We start from the raw sequence: 23,736 nt of genomic DNA on the forward strand, positions 1-23,736 counted from the left end.
CACTCTTCAGGTCCAAAGTTGAAAACCATTGTGCTCCTTCCATTGCATCTAGAGTATCGCTGATTCTTGGCAGTGGGTAGCTGTCTTTCGTTCATTTCTTCATTGTCGATATCATTTCTTCAACTTCACCTTGTTTGGTCAAGGGGAGACGTCTTGCTGACGAATCGGCCTGGTATCTCCTGTATCGATTCGATGCTGCACCAGTTGTGTTCGGCCGTATTGCCCGCTGGGTGAAGAGAAGATATCAGCATATTCGTGAAGAAGCCTTCCAGCAACATTAAGCTGATGTTGACTCAAGTTGTCTGATTTGAGAATTTGAGCTTTTAGTTTCTCCGAGTTCACAGTCATCCGTGTGTCCATCTCGTTGCGGACACAGATTCACATTGCCCAACAATTTCCCCTTTCTTGAGCTTGATTGGGTACAATTTGATGTTAAGTATCCGTACAGGTACCATGTTGTTCTTTGGTGCCAGAGGAGTTTTCCCGATGATGAAGTTTTGGGAACTTTGCTCAACTTCTGGCTCAACCATGAGGTATCGATGGCTTCCAAAGTCTCCCTTTAAAGGGAAGGGTATAGCCCGACTCAGGACAACACGACTTTGTACACCCCAACTCACGACAGCCAGATTCAACCCATTGCGATTCATCGCAACTCGACTCAAGGCGAGTTCTTACCTTTTTTTTTTTAATAATAAGCGCGCACTAAAGGGATTAATGTACCCTTAACCCTGGAAGGTTATCCTTATTTAACGCACACTAAAGTTATCCTTCGTCGAATCGACGAAGCCCATCTTAAAACCTACGCTCTACTCAAACTATGGTGGATTTGATTTTGAAATTTCGCATTAAAACCTTTCAACATATTTTCTAAACAAAAACTTACATTTTTTTCAGATATCATAATGTTTTCCTCACTTAAAATTAAAATTATTTACTGATGTTTTTAGGGAAATTTCAAAATTTGAAAAATGTGTTCGTCGATTCGACGAAGCATAACCATCTAGGGTTAATATGGTGAACACAGTACGAGCATTAGGAAAATAGGGAGGGGTTTGAAAGGAGATACCGATGAACATTAGTTTTGAAGTTCTGAGTTTTGAAATGCGATGGAAAAACAGAGGCGGGTAACGCGTTCCACATTCGTGTAGTGCGGCTGAAGAAAGAATCTCTGTATTTGACGGTACATCCGAAGTTGGACTCTAAGGTAAACTGATCTTCATTCCTTGAAGCGCAAGTATTACGGTTGAATTGTTTCAGGGGAGGAATGCAACTAGCTATTTCATCGGAGCACTGCTTATAAAAATAACGATAGAACAACGTGAGACATGAGACGTTACGACGGTGCTCGAGAGACGTAATTGTATCAGTTATTGATCTATCACCTATCATTTTTATAGCTTTTTTTTGTATTCTATCCAAGAAACTCAACGAGGTTATTGGAGCACCTGCCCAGATGTGGGAGTTATATTCAAGCTTTGGACGAATGTACGCCTTATAAATAATTGCTAGATCAGACGGGGAGAAAAATTTCTTGCATCTTCGGAGGAAACCTAAACATTTCGCAGCGGATTTAGCGGTGTCAAATATGTGTTCATTCCACAGGAGGTGGTTTGTAATGCACATACCGAGGATGGAAAGCTTTTCGGTTTCTTCGATGCAAGTACCACTCATGGATAGTGGCATGGGAGACATATTCCGCTTTAATGATAGCAAGCAGCATTGAGTTTTGGAAGAATTAAATTCTACAAGATTTCTTATTCCCCATTGGACAATGCTATTAAGATCAGAATTTAAATGAGTTTATCATATTTAGCCGTTCAAGATCCACTTCGAAGAACTTGGGCGAGAATCAGGAAACGAATATGAAAAACTGAGGGTACTATCATCTGCAAAACAGTTGAGTGGATTAGAAGTTTCAGACAGGAGATCATTTATAAAAATGAGAAAGAGAGTCGGAGACAGAACGGAGCCCTGTGGCACACCAGCATTTATTTTGTGGGTTTCAGACTTGAATCCATCCAATACGACTTGTATTGAACGGTTCGAAAGGTAATTTCTAATCCAACGAAGAAGAGATTCATCGACGCCAAAAGCACGCATTTTCGAAAGAAGAGCTTGATGCCAAACTCTATCAAATGCCTTTGAAATATCAAGTGCAACAATCTTACTTTCTCCAAAACGATGTAAAGATTTATTCCACTGCTCGGTGAGATAAACTATCAGATCACCAGTGGACCTGTTGCTACGAAAGCCGTACTGCCGGTCATTAAGAAGCTTCCGTTCCTCAAGATATTTCTTAAGTTGAAAGTTAATCAACGTTTCCATGACCTTGGAAAGAAGGGACGTAAGTGCTATCGGTCGGTAGTTTGAGGGTGAGGAAGATTCGCCTTTTTTAGGGATAGGCTGGACAAATGCTGTTCTCCATCCACTCGGAAAGAGACCTGTAGAGTAGGACAGATGGAAAAGGTTACGCAGTGGTTTTGCCAGCGTGGAAGAACACCTCTTCAGAACGATGGGGGGGATACTATCCGGGCCAGCGGATTTGTGTATGTCAAGATCTTTAAGAACTCTTGCTACTGTACGAGTGCGAAAGAAGATTTGTCCCATGAATCCGTTTACGCGCTCAAGTACTGGCGGAGTCATGACACTATCAGGCAGTGTTGAGTTGGCAGCGAACTGCCTCGCAAGTAGGTTAGCTTTGTGAACAGAGCTAACAAATGGAGTGACATTGAAGACGAGCGTTGGAACCGACGACGAGGTAGTGTTACGAATATTTTTTACAAATGACCAAAAAGTTTTACTACCTTTGGGACATTGTAGTATTTTTTGCCTTAATTCTTGATCACGCAAAAATTTGGTTCGTCGAATATGGGCGTTGCTGGCCTTTCTAGCTTGTTTGAACTTTTTTCGGTTTTCCTCAGTGGGATTGGCTTTATAACATCGAAAGCTTACATCCTTAGCCCAGATAACCTCTTTGCAGCTCGAATCAAACCATGCATTCGCTTTCGGTTTGATTGTTTTAACCCTATTCGGGATAAAATTTCTCATTCCGGAGAGAATTAAATTTGTTATCATATCAGCACTGGAATCAACGTCACTATCGAGGAAGCATAGCGACCAGTTAAAGTTTTTGAAGAATTCGTTGAGTCTAGAGTGTTTTCAGCTCGACCATTAACGTCCGATATTCGAGTCGGCTCGTCGACAAGCTGAGTTAGGTGGTTTGACTCAGCAAAGATCTCGGCATACCTTCCTTCGGGTTTTTTCTGGCCAGAAAAGCGAAGCCACGAAGAATTGTGTACATTGAAATCGCCCGTAATAACGATTTCAGTGCGAGGATAAAGGGTAACAATCCTTTGAATGGAGTCGGACAGAGCATCAAGTTCGTTAGAAGTTGAATTACTGTCCAGATTGGGGCTCCGATAAATAAAACAGGTAAGAATGATGCGCTTATTAACCGTGAATTTAAACCACATGAAATTAAAATATGTGTTTGTACATAGACCGTTTTGTGGTTGAAGTTGGTATGCGACATCGTTTCTAATATAAACGGCGAGACCATGGTGGGAAAAGAATTATGGCACCAAGCTATACCCAAATAGATTAATTACCTGAGTCGAGTTGCGATGAGTCGGGCTATCTTGAGTCGGGATATGGGTTGAATCGGACTGTCGTGAGGCGGGGTGTACAAAGTCGTGTTGTCCTGAGTCGGGCTCTGCTTCTACTCCCTTTAACTTCGTCCACACAAAAACTTCTGAAGAAGGAGGCAGGCACATGTCTTCTTTGATGACAGTTCTAATTTTTGTTGAGTTTTCATTGCCACAGACCATTGGAATTTCTACATTTCTGTATTTCAGGGCTTGATTTCCGATATCCAAAATGATTCCATGCTCCTTCACAATTACATTCATTTTTAAAATAAAAAACAATATGTGAGTATCTGACAAGCCAAGCAGTAATGAACGCAAATCCTGTATATAATCTGCGAAGTAACGAAGACCTGATGATTCAGCGAATGAGGACAACAAGAGCGCAACGATCCATTTTCTATAGTGGTTACCAAGCATTCAATGCCCTACCGAATGAAATAAAAGCTTCAATCAACATTAATGAATTCAAAAGACTTATATTGTCCTATATTCGAGAATGTGTTATATAAAATTCTTTTATCACTTAATTATTTTAAACTGTATTGTGTATTAACGTATGTGCTATTGTAATCTTGAAATGTAGTAATTATTAATATGTTAACAATGTCTAATTACGTAAATGAAATGGCATAATCAGAGCCAAATAAAGTATTACATTAACATTAACATTCATAAAGACACATATATCTGCCACCAAAAACACATGTGAAAACTTTAGTTCTGCTATACGGATGTCAAGACGAACTTCTCCGTACACTCTTGCTGCTTCTCCTGTGGCCGTCTTCCGACGGTAGCTGTTGGTGTTATGTAGCCATGTCATCTTCACCAAGTCTCTTTAAAATTTAAAATTTCATCTTCACCAAGTCTCTTCATACAATAGAGGCGGTGGCACCGGTGTCAATTGTAGCCACGTGTTTTTTGTTGTTTATGGCCGCCTCCACTATCAGACTTTTGTTGTCACGTTTAGTCTGTGAGACTTGAATTGTGGTTCTGGGGCCATCGATACCAGAAACCAGCTTGTGCCCCTTGAAATGGGAATCAAGTTGAGGATGAGTGTTGGTTGTATCGCTTACCTGTTGTTGGGCAATATTCCTGTTTCCACAGTGTTGGCAAGCAGTTCTTCTTGGTGGCAATCTGCACTGCCGCTGGAGATGTCCTGTCTTATTACAGTTCCAGCATCGAGCAGCTCCGTCTCGCTGGTTTCTTTGGTATGCGAGTTTTTGACAAGAGCATTCCTCCACTGTAACTTCTCTTACCCGATGAACGCCTTGAGAAGCCTGTTCTGCTGCTTCCATAGTAAGGGCGAACGCTAATGCTTCTGGTATGGAACGTTTTCCAGCTGTTCGAATCGCTCGCTGAAGACTTATGTCAGCTACAGCACGAACAAAGGCTTCTGTCCCGAACTGAATGTCGTCTCCTGCTGTCGGATATGCCAGATGAGCTAACCTTTCAATATCTGCTTGGAGTTGTTAAAAAGTTTCTCTTCTTTTCTGGACTCTTGTATTCAGTTGGACGCGAAAGACTTCTTGCATATGGCCATCTCCAAAGCGTTTTTCAATGACCTGGACAAGAGCGTTAAAGTTACCATTCTTTTCTGGTGATAAAGTTTGTAACAACTCAGCAGCAGGACCTCTTAGAGATAGTGTCAGCGCTATACATTTGTCTTCGTCATCCCAGCCATCGTTCATCAAATATTGGTGGATGCATTTCCTTCTTCTTTGGATGCTCATCAGAACTTTCTCGGGCCTTAATTTTTCGAACCTTTTCCAACTCTCTAGCCATGTCTTGGAATCAATCTTCGAACTTTGTGTCCATCGCCAACAGCTTTTTTCGACACGTTCGTCAAGAGCAGTGAACTTTTTCTCGAAATCAGCAAGTTTTCCCTCTAAAAGATTTTTCTGTTCTTCAAGAAGGTTCTTTTGCTCAGTGCCTTGTTTCTCCATTTTTTCGAGAAGATTCTGTTTTTCACTCTTTTTTTCATTACGTTGTGCCTCAATTTTTTCGAGAACACTATTCTGGTGTTTTTCTTATTGTTCTCTCTGTTCATTACGTTGTTTTTCTATTTGTTCTTTCTGTTCTTCAAATTTTGCAAGGAGAACAGCAATCATGGCCGACATATCGGAACTAGTACTTACTTGTTCTTCTGGCATTTCAATTTCGAATTGAAATGTATCCAAACTTTCGTTTATCTGGGTTAAGTAGCAGGACGAATAATGAGGTCATTTTTCGATCCAGCAGTAGGAAGACCTCGCTAAGTTAGTTCCGCCTTAAGCTCAGTCAAACTTAACTGATTAATGTTTTACCCATTTTAACTTTTTAAATCGCGAGCCCTTTTACTTATTTCAAAATGTTTTACAGTTTGTTTATTGTTAAAAAACACGCGCAGTTCTTCGTTTTTTTTTTATTCTTGAAATTATTTGATTCGCACAAACAAATAAATAAGTTTTATCCCACTTTTCTGACACCAATGTAATGTTTTATTCCGGGTTCACAATAAAACTTATTTCGTTTATTTTAAATTCCACTTATATTTCCGTTCAAATAAGAGTACACTTTATTTCAACTCAATTTGCTTTTATTATTCGCTCAAACAAACACACGTTTAAATCACTTTATTTACCACTAACAATTTTCAACACTTTATTTCACTTTGTACTGCACTCTTTCACTTTCAAAATTAAACTGTATTCGGTCACACACAATATTTATTATAAAGCTCAAAGGTTTTACAATGGATATTATTTATAATTATTGAAGTCTTAAGTCTAAAATATTCTAATCTGCGAGCACAGAAGGGGCTCTGCTTCGTTATTTGTTGTTTTAGTTTTACATTTTGATTACAAAAGTGTCTTAGTCTAACAATATGTTTACTTATAAAATAAATGATTTTCACGTCAGCGTAAGCAGTGCTGACGGTCGTTGGCTGGTGATGGTTGAGGGGTTGAAATAAATAAAGGTCCTTGGTGGTTTGGTTTGGTGGTCCTTGGTTTGGTGGTCCTTGTGATCTTCTGACGGCTTCATCCTCTGTTGTGCTGCGTTCCTGCAGCCTCGTAGAAGTTTCCAAAGCTGTGTTCATCGGATATTCCAAATGCTGGATCCATCATGGAGAGCACCTGGAGGTATCGGTCGTCTGTGGCTGGGTTACCTGAAATTAAATTAATAAGAGGGCTGGGATGGGATGGGATTTTCCTAAGCATTTTTGTGCTAAGATGGTAGATTTATTTGTCTATCGGGACAATTCTTGAGGCTTCGTAAAGCTTTGCGTTGCTATAATAGCGGACAGAGTTTGGTTTTCTGAAGAGGGAGGTGCAATGACGGAGGGCTTTACGCTCGAATAATTGCAGTTTCTTCATGTAGGTTGCGCTTATTGTGTACCATATAGGGAAACAGTAAGTAAGAATTGGACGAATGAGTTGCTTGTAAAGCAGAAGTTTCGTCCTAGTTTGGAGTCCGCCTCTTACTTTCATAAGAGGACGTTGTAACGACAAGGCATGATTTGCCTTGCGAAGGGTGAATTTGGCGTGTTGGTTAAATTTGAGCCTTTCAAAGAAGTGAACTCCCAGGTATTTAAACGTTTTGTTTGGGTCTGATAACTGTGTTATCGGGAAGGGTAAGGGAAAGGAGTTTGCATTTTGTGGCTAAGTCGTTATGCGATGGTTTTCTAAAACAGATGAGTTCTGTTTTAGAGGGGTTAATTTTGATTCCCCACTGGAGGTAGTAGCCCCAGAGTCTATGGATGTGATCCTTGACTCTGCGGAGAGCTATATCTGGGCTTATGGATGCACTATATGTGATGGAGTCATCAGCGAAGAGGAGGGTTCTAGTGTTAGGCAGATTTGCAGGCTGGTCGGAGGTATAGAGGTTGAATAGGTCGGGCCCAAGGCGAGATCCTTGAGAAACCCAGCCAAAATGTTTTTGAGTGTTGAATTAGTATTCCCCACACGGACGTAAAATTTACGGTTTGTGAGAAAACTGTGGATGATGAGGATGAGATGGTCAGGGAAGTGAAGTGACTTCAGCTTATAAACTAAGCCTTCTATCCAGACGGAGTCAAATGCTTTTTGAATACCAAGCAGGCAGGCTACGGTGGTTTCTTTTTTGTTAAGAGCCAAAGTTGTGTCAGCGTGTAGCTTTAACAACGGGTCGGAGGTAGAGTGGGATGCTTTGAACCCAAATTGGTTATGCTGCACTATACCCAAGGTTGAGCATAGTGAGCGAAGTTTGTTGAGGATCAGCATTTCAAGAAGTTTGCTGAGGTTAGGAAGGAGAGAGATTGGGCGGTAATTGTTGATACAATTGGCTCCTGGTTTTTTGGGAATAGGGAATATTTCTGCTATTTTCCATTTATTTGGGAAATAGCTATTATTGATGCAATTGTTGAGAATAATTGTAAGAATTATTATAGCAGTCGGTGGGAGTTTTTTTATGACAAAATTGGAGACCTTATCTGGTCCCGAAGATTTTTTGGCATTGCCATATTGAATTGAGCCGTAAAGGTCAACTGGGTTGGTAAATATGTCATCTGCTGTCGTGTAGACTGATGAGTTTTCTTCAGAAAATCGTGTAAGGGGCAAAGGATTCTGAGATATTATTCTAGTGACTTCATTGTTGACACTAGAGAAAAAGTCGGGCAAGTGGATTGGGTAGTTAGGTTTGAAATTGCTTTCAAAAAAGTCAGCGAATGCATTAGTTTTTTTCTAAATCTGAAGAAAGGAAGGAATTATTATGTTGCAGTTGGCCAAGTATAGGAGATTTTTTTTCTACAATTTGGTTGATCTGCTTAAAAGTATCTGGTCCAGGTTTAATGACGTTAAGTGTTTTTCTGAACTGATGGTCGATGAAGGTTTTGGTGTTTTGGTCGATGAGGGTATTAAGACACTTGGGATAGAGCACTTTGGTATTCGTTACCGTGTGTACTGAGAGTACGTAATTTTTGTCTATGCTTATACATGTTAAGGATATATTCTGGGAGGTCTTTATACTTGGATTTGAAATTTCGCGCAGAGGATTGTTCGGAAATTGTATCGGTAATGGAGTTTTCAATTATATCCATTGTGGAGTCGATATCCTGATTACTCAAGTTGGTCGATGAGCTAGGAGTATAAGGTCGTAGTTTGTCCGTTAAGGAACTTTGCAATACTTCCCAGTTGATTTTTTTGTAATTAATGTATTCTTGCGGGGAATCAGCAAGAATATTGAAGTTTGTCCTAAGACGAAGGTCTAATTTGACTGCTAAGTGGTCGGAATCTGATACAATTGTGGAACAAGTGAAATTTTCAAGTGTAGGGATTCTACAAATAAGATTGGGGGAGCTCATGAAGAAGTCAAGTGTTGAGGGAGTTCGAGGGAATGTTGGAATTGGTTGAGATACAATCTCAAAAGAGTGATTGTGGGAGTTAGCGCAGAGCCAGTCAGATATGGCTATTCCTTGGGGACTGTTTATGGAATCCATCCATAATTGATGACGAGGATTAAAGTCGCCACCAATTAGAAATTGGGTGTAGTTTTGACAGAATGCGTTAAGCAAGTCAAGATCATGTTTAATGTCGGATTGGGACGCAGAGCACTGGTTGTAAAGAGATATCAAGAGGATATTTTCGTTATTTTCCAGTGCTATGACTACACAGGTTACTTCAAATGTAATCAAACCTTGTATGGAGACTTTTTGGCAATTAAGGGGGGATTTTACTAGAATGGCAGTGCCAGTCTTGGCAATATCTTTGTCCGTGCGGAACAGGGTGTACTTTTCAAAGTAAAGCCGATTCCTTGAAACTAATTTAGTTTCGGAGAGCAGAACGGCGTCGGGTTACTGTATTCGGTCGCTGTCCACACTGTCCTTTTATACCGGAACCCCGAGACTCGAGAATGTCCCCGAAGGTTCTCGTCCCTGCCTCTCGAAACTTCCTTTCCAGGAGCGGCGCTTCATATTTCCAGTCCAGTGGGATATTTTTGGGATATTCAGCAAGGGATATTCAGCAGTCTTAGGGATGTGTTCAGAGGGTAGGTAGTTTCTTAATTATTAAAGGTGAGTTCACATTTCTACATTTTATCTTAAACCTTTAACTTAAAAGTAGTTCAGTAATTCATCGTTACTATATCTTTGCCGCCGGGTACAAAGGGGTTAAGTCATAAAATTGCACTTTTCGGGTTTGATGAAATAATAATAACCTTTTTTTTCTTTTTTATTTGGTATCAAAAACATAAATTTAGAACAACTCTTTCCTATAAAAATAAGAGGATCAATGCTCAAAAATTCATCGATTAGCTCAACTTCGCATTTTCTGGCAAACTATCATTTATGACTTAACCCCTTTGTACCCGGCGGCAAAGATATATACTTAACGAATTGAATACTCGAGATATAATTAATGGTGGAAATTGTGTGTGATTGTCTTCTTATTTGCAAATTCACTGTATGTCAACTATTACACGAAGCCTCAAGAGGCTTGACTCTTTTTTGGAATTTTCTTTTGATTACACTGGTTTACAAGGGTTTTTTTGCCGAAACAAAAATATACTTTTCTAAAAGTTTTCGGTGTGCTTTTTTTTTCTAATGATCATACCTTCTCTTTTTATACCATGGTCTTTTTATATGATGGTTTTACTTGCACTTTGTTTTTGGTTAGATTTTTCTATTTTACTGCAAATTTATTTAAGAGAAAAATTGTGTTTTCGATTCTATTTGTACCCTTAATTATGAAAGTGGACTAAGTCACTCCTAAAAATGCCATCAAATCTAGCCTAAAAATAATTATTATTTAAAGGGTAAAGTTTATTTGAAAGCGAAATAGCAGTAAATAAACTTCTTTATTGCTCCTCTAGTAATTTCATAATAGAAATATAATTAAATCGTTATAAGAAAATTATTATGTAAGTTTTTCTATAAACAATGCTAAAATTGACACGTTTCAATTCGATTCCTCGATCTGGTATAGTCATATACCTCGTTTGTATGACCGATTAAAGATCGAATTGAATCTGAATTGAAATTTCGATCCAGGTGTATAACTATACCTTTCAAAACCCAACTAGCACAACAGCTTCTATAAATTGAGATCTCGCAGGTTCTGCTTTGTATATAGCTTGTATTGAGCTTGCTTCAGAATTTAATCGCTTATAGAAGTTCGGATTTGTTTAACAACTTCTAATAAGTTGTTTAAATACTGTTAAAGAAACTTAAACGAAGAAAGCTTGTTTTTCGGATAAGCTTGCTTAGTGAATTTATAGAGGCATTACAGAAACTACCAAGTTTTTATTTGATTTTTATTTTTTCATATTGAATAATCTAGCTCGGACACTTTTTGGTTTTGACATTGAATAATTTAGCTCGGACATTTTTTTCTTTGACATTTCTGCTATTTCAATTAATGAAGATTATGATTTCATTAATGAATATACTAGGATGGCCGAGTGGGTAGAGTGGTGGACTACCACCAAGCAGATACGAAGTTCGATTCCTGGGTGTGGTAAGAAAATTATATACTTTTAAAATTATTATTAATAGATATACTAAAAACTAATGGAATGTTATATATAATATCAGATCAAACGATAAAATTCATGATTTAAAACTACCCTGCAAACCAAACCTCAGTAGTTTAGGGGAAAATACAACCACCAACAAAGCTTATTTTGAGGATGTATGTGTTTCCTTATTTACCAAAATCTATCCCCTCCAAAAATAGAAGTTTTGTTTCTCCTGAAAAAATAAACTCTTCTTTGATAAATGGGAGGAAAAGAGCGCTATGTAAGCAATGCACAAAGTTTTGTTTCTTTTGTAATGGCGGCTCGCGTTTGATTTGACTTTTCCTACATTTTATATTTTCTAGTGAAACCAGTAAAACTTTGATAGCCACAGCCACAGCAACATCAAAAAAATTTTTCGCTGCTCCATTTGAAGAATAAAAATAAAAACAATTTAATTTAAAAAATATATAATCTTCTCAGTGTTGAGTGTTATTTGTGAAAACTATTTTCTCTAAACAATATCTACCACACAAATTCTTCGGCACGCCACAAAAATTTATTTCCACCATCAAAATGCACAGCCTCAGCCTTGTGCATTTAGAAAAAAAAAGTAATACAAAAATGATACAAAAACATCCACCAATTGATTTGGAAAGTAAAGGTATGCTGATTATAAAATTGATAAATTATAAAGTTGTTGATTTTTCTGTCTTTTAGTGGCGATCAATTCCAGACATCATTGACTGAGTTTACAGCAGCTTCAGCCTTGAGCGTTTAGAAAAAAAAAAAATCAAAACAAGATACAAAAACTACCACCAAAGTGCAGACTGCAGAGTATTTTTTTCTTTTTCATTTTTCTCAACTGGCCAGGCCACAGTCGCGTGCCCAAGGATCTTTTTTTTATGTATTTTGTTTAAAAAAAAAAACCATTTAGTGTTTTTCCAATAAAATATTAAATAATAGTTGTTTAAAAGAATTGTTTGTTTGTTTTGAAGATTTTTTTATTTTCAGATGAAATTGAAATATGGATTTTAGCAATACGGATATAAACCCATGAAAGTGCTCCAAATAGGTAAAAAAAGTACTGGAAAATGTACATCAGAACCACTTCCAGAAGTGCTTCGCTGATGCACTTTTGAAGTACATTTGTCTGTACTATTAATGGAGGGGAAATTTATTTCATCTTGCATGCAAGAAAGAGATAGCTGCTTCACGTATTCTTATATACAGAAAGTATATAACTGAGTTTTTTCCTGAGCTCCTATCTTTTTTCAGTGGAAAAGAAGTACTTCTTTTACGTACATATTTCACCGGTTTTTTCTGTAGTTCTGCGTTTGCTGGGTAGTTACAAAAGAATTCTTTTTTGTTTTTGTAGTTTTTTTTTTTTAATTTCGATAAGACGTGTATTAAAGAGCTATACAAGCTCTTCCGAAGCTATCTGTCAAATCTCAAAGCTTCGGTAGAGCTTCGGTAAAACTTCGTTTAAGATCCTTATAGAGAGTCAAACTTGTATAACGTTCTCCTTTTTCCATGCCCAATCAGTTCAAATAGCAAAAAATGTCCGAGCTAAATTATTCAATGTCAAAACCAAAAAGTGTCCGAGCTAGATTATTTAATATCAAAACCAAAAATCAAATACAAAACTTGGTAATTTCTGTAAAGTTTCTATAAATTCATTAAACAGGCTTATCCGAAAAACAAATTTTTTCGTTTAAGTTTCTTTAACAGTATTTAAACAACTTATTAGAAGTTTTTAAACAAGTCAAAACTTCTATAAGCAGTTAAATTCAGAAGCAAGCTCAATAAAAGCTGTATAGAAAGTAGATCCTGCGAGATTTCAATTTATAGAAGCTGTTGTGCTAGTTGGTTTTAACGAAGGCGGATGAAAATATCTTGGATTCCCAAGTAAAAATTTAGCTTTCATAAGGGATAATGCAAGCTATTTCGTGACTTGTTTAAGAAGAAGGACAAGTCTTATGCAAATAATTTTGGCGCACATTACCGAATTTCCCCAAGACCTTTCTCCACAGGCAATCCACAAGCTAATAGCTTGTGAAGAACAGCGTAAAACGACCTTATGCAGGCCTTTTTACAAAACAATGAAACATTTTAGGGAAACTATAGCTTCGCTAAGGAAACTATAACTTACATTGGATGTTATAATAAGGCCTTATGGAGGTTGTTATAAGATGTTGAAATTATGAATTAAAAGAAAAAGATTTTATTGATTTTTTTTCTTTTAATTTTTTTCTATTTTGTTTTTTCTTCTTTTTTGGCCATGTCAATGCTTTTCCTGTCGTTCTGAAATGGGAAGAATTTTATTTTAATTGAAAAAGAACACATTTTTTTTAATTTCAAAAATGGCCCCGCCAGGAATCGATCCCACGTACCTCTGCATACCAAGCCAGCACCTTACCAGTAGACCATACTGGAATATTATAAATGAGTGGCAAAAAGGGAGCTAATTGAAACCTCACATAAAAATGCAATGTTTTTTTCTAAAGTGTTACAAACATTGCATATCTGCAGGATAAAAGCTTTGCATACTTATTGGTGAAAAACATTGCATACTTGAGAGAACATTGCATACTTACAAGAACCTCTTGGAACAGGTCTTATGAAAGCCTTCTGTCACTTGAAAATAGAAGGCTTCTTTAAAACAGTTCAAACAGATCTTATGAAGGTCTTCTTTAACTTATATTTACAAGGCTTCTTCTAAACACTTCCAGATAGCCTTAAAGAGACCTCCTTTGTTTCCAAAATGGATGATTTGCGTAAGTAAGCCTTAAACTAAACTTATACAAACTATAGCTTGCCGAATAGAAGAAAAAAATGGACCTTAGGGGGAAGTGGTCACCCTTCGTACAGTTTTTACTTATTTTTTTTTTTAGTTATTTATTTACTCACTCCAGTTTCGAGAAAATGGACTTTATTTGTAACATGTATATTATTACACTTTAGAAAAAAATTTGACACTTCTAAATCAAAGGCTTAAATAGTAATAGCCATTTTACTGGGATTAGATTTTTGTACGAATCCTCCCCACCCGTGGGGTACCTTCGTACAGCACATGGGGTACATTCGTACAGGATATTTAAAACGTTAATTTGACTAACTTTTGATTTGTCAAATGCCAAATATGAGTTTTAAAACATTTAATTACTTATTAATTTATCAATTAATTGAACTTGACTCAGAAAAAAACAAAAACAAATAAAAAACTTAATTTTTCGCGATTCGATGATTCTGAAACAAATTATTATTTACATATATAAAAATACCAACCTTAATTCACTATAGAATGCGAAATACTTATTATAGAGGTTTAAATTTCGTTTCAATAAAACTGTAACTCCGTGTTTTGATTGTTATCTGCTGAAGAAAATTTACTGGCGGGCATACGTATGCGTACGAATGTGCCCCATATTTGACTGTACGAATGCTCCCCAAGATGTACATAATGCAGAAAAATCGATTTTTGAAAAAATGTACTGAGATTTTGCAATATTTATAATTAAAACACAAATTTAACACTTTGAACAACAATTCTTCATTACTGTTTAGCCAAAAACATACTTAACTTAAACACAACATGACATCAAATGTACATAAAAAAATTACTCAGAGCACTAAAAAACACAAAAAGTCTTGTGGCGACCGAATCCGTTGCACTTAGGATTCAAAATTTATCTAGTAGCTCGGCGCCTACTATGTCTATGCACACTAGTAAGCACGTGTTTGAATACCGTTTAGTTTTTGTTTTATGCTCACTGTACGAAGGGTGACCGTGTACGAAGGGTGACCACTTCCCCCTATGCAAGTAAAATTGTTACTTGGGTTGCTTTGAGAGAAAAGTTCTTCGTGCGATTTTTGGTCCCGTATCCCGTATGTATTAATGGTGATTGAAGAAGAATATACAACAACGAGCTTTACGGGTTGTACACGGACGCTAACCTAGCCAAGAGAGTGAAGGTGCAGCGCCTGAGATTGCTAGGTCATGTGGAGCGCATAGACAACAATGCTCCGGCCCGGAAAGTTTTCGACTCCAACCCAGAGGGATGGCGCAGTAGAAGAAGACCTCGTCTGAGGTGGCGCAACCAAGTGGAAGGGGACCTCATTCAACTTGGCGTGCGCAACTGGAAGGAGCGAGCTAACGATAGAGCTGGCTGGCGAAACTTGTTGGTTGAGACCCAAATCCACAGCGGATTGTAGCCGCCTTACGGCGCTGGTCACACTAAGTAAGTAATTAAGTATATGACTATACCAGATCGAGGAAACGAATTGAAATAGAATCTTACAGGGCTATTCTGGAGTTGTGAGGCTCACAAGTCACAACTTTTTGTGAGGTTTTTTTTGTGAGGTTTCTTATGAGGTTGTCACAATTTGGTATTCTGCGAAAAACCTCATAAGAAACCTCACAACAAATTCACCACAGGAAGTGGTGAGTTTCTTATTTTGACAACCAGCTGATTTTTCAGATAAAAAAAAAAACAATATTCAATTCACATTTATTTGAGAATTAATAAACTCTCAAGGAATTAATAATCTATTTAACAATCCCAATTTAATTTTTGCATTCGATGATATAATTGCTCTTGTTTATATCTAAAGTTTAAACTTGGCGCAGATCAAGACATTCCTCGAGATGGACTCCAACCTAGTGAACCAGACATTCAGAGAGACTCAAGAACGTGAAACTCTTCAAAAGATGAGATGAGACTACGTCAACGCATGAGTCTTCAAACCAATTATAGTTTGGAAGGGTTTTTGGATCACCGGCATCGGATGGCATAAGTAGTTCGTCTATTACAACGGCAAGTAGTACTGATTGCAGTAAAAACAAGTCTTCACAGTAAGTGAATGCAATTCTTCTCCGCTTTTTGTAAATGAAGATCCAAAGAAAGATTTTCATATAAACAAGTATGAGGTAAGCCACAAAAACAAATAAAAATTCCCTAATAAAATATCCATCATTCCAATCTATTGCAGGAATATGGAGTGAATTGCTGGGTCGCAATTCAGGCCGAAGCAGCATCAGTAATGGTTGTTGTGGTAGTGGTAGCTCTGAAGAAGCTCAAATCGAATAATTCTACGAATCCGAAAATCATCCGAAAGAATCATCATCAAAAGTAATGAATAACATCGACGTGGTCTGGTCTGGATAAAAATCCATCGATAAACAGTAGAAACAGTAGTGGCTTACAGCTTTTCCCAGTTAATGGTGCCAACACAGAAAACAACACTTCATCGTCATTATATTACAGTGTAACCTATGAATCTTTACCTGCTTAAAATTCTTCACAGCAAAATATACCTACCTGCTCAGCAATAGCAGGTATAGCTGATAGCTTTTCGATCAAAAAAATTCCAGATACGGGTATCCCTATTCGATACTTAGAGGATTTAATACATGGAGTGCTTGTTCCTATACCTAATACATTGTAACGCCATATGCATGTATAGGGGTCGCTGCCTTCGTTTTTCAGTGCAAGTCCGGTTCCGCAGCTGTAAATAAACACGCTTATTGATGACAGCCATCAAAGAAAATAAAATGGAGGCATGAACTCATCGAAAAACTTAAAGAAACTAGAGCCCTCTATAAAAGCTTCACGGAACTAACAGCACAAGCACTCCATATATTATATCCTCTAAGATTCGATAGGTGATTGAACGCACCCATATTAAAGGTCAAATTTGACATATAGGTACTTCAATTTTTGTTTTCTTTTTGATTCTATTGATTTGTATAATTAGAATTTTATTGTTCTGAACACAAAAATAGTTTTATTAATTCATGTTTTTATATGTACGAGTTTGCCTATAAAATTTTATTTCAATTTTTTTAAATCTTTTTCTCTAGTTTATTAGGTGCTCTTTGCTCTTTTCATTGCAACAACCGCATCCTACACATCAACAGAAACTACCACCACAGCAGCAACATCCACCGCAGCAACTGCACCACCAGCCCTCTCCTCAGATGATTCCTCCACAGCAACTTTTCAAACCACCTCCACAGAATCAGCAGCCTCCTCTCTGCCAGGGAATGCATCCACCAAACTTCAATCCGTCGCCATTTGGTATACCGCGCCCGGTCTATGGTCACGGTGGATATCAACCTCAATGGGGAATACCATGGAATAAGCAACAACATCATGCCATTCCGCCACAAGAAAAACTCGCTTTGATCAAGTTTGAATGGAAGCAGCATTGCTACGTGAACTTCCCTTGCAATCAGAGGAATCGGATAGAAGTGATCTTATGGATGCGAAGAGGACGCTATTTCTTAGGTATAAAAATCAATTCTTAAAAAACATCGATTTTAATTAAATGTTTTTAGTTTCAGATATTTCACTGTGTTCATGAATTTGTTAAATGACTGCATTAATATTTCGGAAGCTGAAAAAGATCTACAAAACTCTCAAGTACTCCTTTCGACCACGAATGACTGCGTGTAAAATGTAGGCTCTCCGCAATGCCACTATCCAAGCTGGAAGCCATTCTTGATTCTGGTTTAATGCACTCCATCGATTTGGGTTATAATCCTGAATTGCAAACTCGAGCGGCTTTTGTAGAAGTTCTCACACAAATCCTACAATAAGGAACTGAATTTGATACAGTGGCTGAAACAATATTGGCTGATGGGCTCAAGCAACTTGTTCAAATAAAGAAAATAATAAATGATAAGGAATTGTTGCCTCTGCTTATGTTGCTTATGCAAATGGCTCTTCCTAATTTAGTTACAACATCTCAAATGGATCCATGAATAAAATAGCCCGTTTGCTTGTCACGCTTTTCGATGCTAAGCATCTTTCAGCACCTCTATTATGGAACATGTTTGATAGAGAGTAGAAGTATCCGATTCTATGCAGACCTTGTTTCGGGGCTAAGAATAAGAAGTACTTCTTATTCTTAGTTTCGGGGTAATTCGTTGGGTAGTAAAATTATGCCGTTGTGTTAAGATTACGGTGCAAATTATTTGCAGACTTTTAGAGCCTCTTATTTCACCGTTGTTGAATGATTAAAACACTAGCTTCGAAGTTAATACGACAAGGTACTTTTGACCTTAATTTTATGTGAACAACTTATTAACTCATTTTACTTTCAGATTGGAACAGGCCGATTATTAAGACAAAAATTGATCAACTTTTAGTAGCTTTGACTCAGAAATTGATGCAAAATTGCATCGGAACTATTGGTACTGTGATATTTTTGCACCAGGTGGTGTATATTAATATACTTGTAAGACAAATGGAGCTTGAACGCTTGTCTTCTCTTAAATTCCAGTTCGCCTGCCTTTTTTTTAAGTAGATGGCGCAAACCCACGTATCTGAGAAAAACACTTCAAATTTATGATTTTGGTTGAATTCATATGTTATTTTTATTGCAAGATGCGTTTTAATAAAATAATTTTTCTAAAAAATTATAAATCCCTAATTTCTAGAATTTAGGAACAATCTTTTAAATTAATACAAATACAAATTTTCAACAGAGTCTGCGATTGGTGATCTTTTGGTGGATTTAAGATAGGTGAAAACAAAACTGAGACACACAGTGTTTGAGGAACTTGGGGTATTACTTATCTGGTTGCATTGGCTGCATAAGTGCATACGCTAATGCTTTGCTATTGCTGATGTTGCTACTGTTGCCGTGGGTGATGATTGTGAGTTGGCCGTTGTTGTGTGGAATGACTGCGGGGCTTCATATTTTTTGGCCTGAATCATTGACAATTGGCCTTATTTGTATCTTGTGGTCAACTGGAGGCTGATTTTGGCCTGTTGATTTATTGTGTCAACCTAAGAAAAATTAAGCTTTTGAAAATAGTCTGATCTAAAAATCATAAATTAAGAGTTTACCTGTGATGACTAAAAATTGCCAATTAGGATAAGGAACTTCAACTGCGGACGTCATTAGACTCTGTTTATTATTTTTGGTGTTTGGGGCTGATACTGAAGTTGTTGTAATTGTTGTATGCGCACTTGTCGATTATGTTGCCGCTGCTGCTTTTTGCTATATAGTCTTTTCATGTTGTTTGCGATTGACAGCAACTTCGGTGGCTTGACGCAGGTTTTTAAGCATTACTTTGATTATTGGAAAGCTTTTTCAGCACAGATGGTGGACAATTTTCTATAAATTTAATGAGCTAGTTAGACATAATACTGTAACGACGAATTACTGAACTACTTTTAAGATAAAAGTCTGAACACACTACCTACTACTGCAAAGGTAGAAATGTGAACGGACCTTTAGTAATTAAGAAAAATATCTCACTGAACACATCTAAAAATATCCCACTGAACGCATCTAAAAATATCTCACTGAACACATCTCAAAATATCCCACACTGAACACATCTCAAAATATCCCACTAGACTGGAAGTATGAAGTGCCCTTCCTGGAAAGGAAGTTTCGAGAGACAGGGACGAGAGCCTTCGAGGACGTTCTCGAGTCTCGAGATTCCGGTATAAAAGGCAGCGTAGACACCGACCGGAGACAGTTTAATCTTGAAAGTGAAAGAGTACAGTACAAAGTGAAATAAAGTGTTGCGAATTGTTAGTAGTAAATAAAGTGATTTAAAAGTGTGTTTGTTTGAGCGAATAATAAAAGTAAATTGAGTTGAAATAAAGTGTGTTCTTATTTGAACGGAAATATAAGTGTAAATTAAATAAGTTTTATTGTGAACCCGGAATAAAACATTACATTGGTGTCAGAAAAGTGGAATAAAACTTATTTATTTGTGCGAATCAGATAATTTCGCGAATAAAATAAAAAGTGCGCGTGTGTTTTAACAATAAACAAAGTGTAAAACATTTTGAAATAAGTAAAAGCGCTCGCGTTTTGAAAAGTTAAAATGGGTAAAACACTAAATCAGTTAAGTTTGACTGAGTTGAAGGCGGAATTGACTAAGCGAAGTCTTCCTACTGCTGGATCGAAAAATGATCTCATTATTCGTCTACAGGATTATTTAACCTAGAAAAACGAAGATTTGGATACATTTCAATTCGAAGTTGAATTGATAGAAGAACGAGTAAGTACTAGTTCCGATATGTCATCCATGATGGCTGTTCTCCTTGCAAAATTTGAAGAACAGAAAGAACAAATTGAGACACAACGCAAGGAACAGAGAGAACAATTAGAAAAACAACAGAGTAGTGTTCTCGAAAAAATTGAGACACAACGCAAAGAACAGAGAGAACAATTAGAAAAACAACAGAGTAGTGTTCTCGAAAAAATTGAGACACAACGCAAAGAACAGAGAGAACAAATGGAACAACAACGCACAGAGCAAAAGAACCTTCTAGATGAACAGAAAAACCTCATCGAAGGTAAGCTTGATGCTATCGAGAACAAGTTCATTGCTCTTGATGCTTCCATCAAAGGTGTTGAAAAACAATCTCAAGAAAAGTTCGAGAAAGTTGAAGAAAAACTCGAAAAAGTAGAAATAAAATTCGATGACAAATTGAAAGGAATGGAAGTGAAAATGCAAAGTTTTACCGAAGAACTTGACAGGGTTCGAAAAATTAAGGTGCGAGAAAGTTCTGGTGAGTATTTAAAGAAGAAGGAAATGCATCCACCAACCTTTGATGGACAAAGTTCTTGGTCGATCTACAAGAAACAGTTTGAGGCAGCTGCCACAACAAATGGCTGGGATGACGAAGACAAATGTATAGCGCTGACTCTTGCTCTTAGAGGTCCTGCTGCTGAGTTGTTACAAACGTTACCACCAGAAAAGAATGGTAACTTTAACGCTCTTGTCCAGGTCATTGAAAAACGCTTTGGAGATGGCCATATGCAGGAAGTCTTCCGCGTCCAACTCAATACAAGAGTCCAGAAAAGAGGAGAAACTCTGCAACAACTTCAAGCAGATATTGAAAGGTTGGCTCATCTGGCATATCCGACAGCAGGAGACGACATTATCAATCAGTTTGCGACAGAATCCTTTGTACGTGCTGTATCTGATATAAATCTTCAGCGAGCAATTCGAACAGCTGGAAAACGTTCCCTTCCTGAAGCATTAGCGTTTGCACTGACTATGGAAGCAGCAGAACAGGCTTCTCAAGGCGTTCATCGGGTAAGAGAAGTTGCAGTGGAGGAATGCTCTTGTCAAAAACTCGCGTTCCAAAGAAACCAGCGAGACGGAGCTGCTCGATGCTGGAACTGTAACAAGACAGGACATCTCCAGCGGCAGTGCAGATTGCCACCAAGAAGAACTGCTTGCGAACACTGTGGAAACAGGAATATTGCCCAACAACAGGTAAGCGATACAACTGACACTCATGCTCATCTTGTTTCCCATTCGGGAAACGAGTAAGGACCAACTTCGAGGGGCAGAAGCTGGTTTCTGGTATCGATGGCCCCAGAACCACAATTCAAGTCTCACAGAGTAAACGAGACAACAAAAGTCTGACAGTGGAGGCGACCATAAACAACAAACAACACGTGGCTACAATTGACACCGGTGCCACCGCCTCTATTGTACGAAGAGACTTGGTGAAGATGACATGGCTACATAACACCAACAGCTACCGTCTGAAGACAGCCACAGGAGAAGCAGCAAGGGTGTACGGTGAAGTTCGTCTTACGATCCGTATGGCAGAACTAGAGTTTTCGCATGTGTTTTTGGTGGCAGATATATGTGACGAGTGCATCATTGGAATCGACTTCATGAAGGACCATGAAATCATTTTGGATATAGGTAATCAAGTCCTGAAATACAGAAATGTGGAGATCCCAATGGTCTATGGCAACGAAAATTCAACAACAATTAGAACTGTCATCAAAGAAGACATGTGCCTGCCTCCTTCTTCAGAAGTTTTTGTGTGGACGAAACTAAAGGGGAATATTGGAAGCCATCGATACCTCATGGTTGAGCCAGAAGTTGAACAAAGTTCCCAAAACATCATCATCGGGAAGACTCTTGTGGCACCAAAGAACAACATGGTACCTGTACGGATACTTAACATCAAACCGTACCCAATCAAGCTTAAGAAAGGAGAAGTTGTTGGGCAATGTGAATCTGTGGCCCCAATTACTAAGATCAACGAGGTGGATACACAGATGACTATGAACTCGGAGAAACTAAAGAAACAAATTCTCAAATCAGACAACTTGAGTCAACATCAGCTTAATGTTGCGGGAAGTCTTCTTCACGAATATGCTGATATTTTCTCTTCACCCAGCGGGCAATACGGCCGGACACAACTGGTGCAGCATCGGATCGATACAGGAGATGCTAGGCCGATTCGTCAACCAGCAAGACGTCTCCCGTTGGCCAAACAAGGTGAAGTTGAAGAAATGATAACAACAATGAAGAAAGACGGGCTAATCGAAAATTCCAAAAGCCCTTGGGCATCACCGGTAGTTCTCGTCAAAAAGAAGGATGGAAGCACTCGATTTTGTGTCGACTACCGCAGGCTGAATGATGTGACGAAGAAAGACAGCTACCCACTGCCAAGAATCAGCGATACTCTAGATGCAATGGAAGGAGCACAATGGTTTTCGACTTTGGATTTGAAGAGTGGCTACTGGCAGGTAGAAATCCATCCAGAAGATCGGGAGAAGACGGCTTTCTCCACAGGAAATGGTCTGTGGCAGTTTAATGTCATGCCGTTTGGGCTATGCAATGCCCCAGCTACTTTTGAGCGCTTAATGGAGTGCGTTTTAAATGGATTAACCTGGAAATCTTGCCTAGTCTATTTGGATGATGTCATCGTTTACGGGAAAACATTTGATGACCAATGTGAAAACCTAAAGGCTGTATTCCAAAGGCTACGAGAAGCACATCTTAAGTTGAATCCAAAGAAATGTGCACTTTTCAAGACCGAGGTTAAATATTTGGGGCATATCATCTCATCCCAAGGAGTGAAGACTGATCCTGAAAAGGTTGACACTGTGAAGAACTGGCCAACCCCTCAGGACAAGCATCAACTTCGGAGTTTCCTCGGTCTGGCAACGTACTATCGACGATTTGTGAAGGATTTTGCGAGAATCGCCAAAAGCTTGCACCAACTTACGGAGAAGGGTAAACCCTTTAAATGGTCAGGTGAGTGTGAGAAAAGCTTTCAGGAACTGAAGCTGCGGTTATGTGAAGCTCCTGTGCTGGCCTATCCAACTCCAGGCAAACAATTCATCATTGACGCAGATGCAAGTAATGTTGGAGTTGGTGCTGTTTTATCGCAAGTTCATGACGGAGAAGAAAAGGTCGTTGCCTATTTCAGCAAGGTACTCTCGAAACAAGAAAGAAACTATTGCGTGACCAGAAGGGAACTTCTAGCTCTAGTATTGGCAACAAAGCACTTCCATAAGTACATCTATGGACAGAAGTTCCTTCTTCGCACAGATCATGGTGCACTAAATTGGCTTTTGAACTTCAAAAATCCAGAGGGTCAAGTAGCAAGATGGATCGAGATACTTCAGACGTATCAATGTCAGATTCAACATCGAAGAGGAAAACTGCATTCAAATGCAGACGCATTATCTCGACGCCCGTGCAAGCAAGACTGCAAACATTGCACACTACTAGAAGAAAAGGAAGATGTCGCTGTTAGAAGAACGAGAGCTGATCCCATTTGCGGCTGGAGTAATGAAGAACTCAGAATGGCCCAACAGGAAGATTCGGACATCG

At 38.3% G+C, this 23,736-nt stretch overlaps 1 protein-coding gene across 4 annotated transcripts; it reads left to right on the forward strand.

The window, feature by feature from the left end:
• The first annotated feature begins 15,649 nt into the window (after positions 1–15,649).
• Positions 15,650–18,923, forward strand: LOC129921537 (uncharacterized). 4 transcript variants are annotated; one of them, XR_008773536.1, is made up of 5 exons: positions 15,650–16,041; positions 16,104–16,449; positions 16,975–17,401; positions 17,452–18,165; positions 18,220–18,923. XR_008773536.1 is itself a non-coding variant. In XM_056003413.1 (4 exons), exons 1-3 carry the CDS (start codon positions 16,909–16,911, stop codon positions 17,475–17,477), a joined length of 459 nt encoding a protein of 152 aa, XP_055859388.1. In that variant the 5' UTR covers positions 16,831–16,908; the 3' UTR covers positions 17,478–18,165; positions 18,220–18,922. The 4 variants fall into 4 exon arrangements, 2 of the variants coding, with proteins under 2 accessions (XP_055859388.1, XP_055859387.1); XR_008773537.1 differs by lacking the exons at positions 15,650–16,041; positions 16,104–16,449 and adding an exon at positions 16,484–16,819 and having other exon boundaries at positions 18,220–18,921; XM_056003413.1 differs by lacking the exons at positions 15,650–16,041; positions 16,104–16,449 and adding an exon at positions 16,831–16,920 and having other exon boundaries at positions 17,458–18,165; positions 18,220–18,922.
• Positions 18,924–23,736: the final 4,813 nt, after the last annotated feature.

Source organism: Episyrphus balteatus, chromosome 1, assembly GCF_945859705.1.
Source record: "Episyrphus balteatus chromosome 1, idEpiBalt1.1, whole genome shotgun sequence".
Taxonomy (NCBI): domain Eukaryota; kingdom Metazoa; phylum Arthropoda; class Insecta; order Diptera; family Syrphidae; genus Episyrphus; species Episyrphus balteatus.

Bases quoted from the DNA above. Each gene is read 5' to 3' on its own strand.
- LOC129921537 (XM_056003412.1), top strand. The intron at 17,402-17,451 runs GTATAAAAATCA...AAATGTTTTTAG, and splicing joins AAGAGGACGCTATTTCTTAG to TTTCAGATATTTCACTGTGT.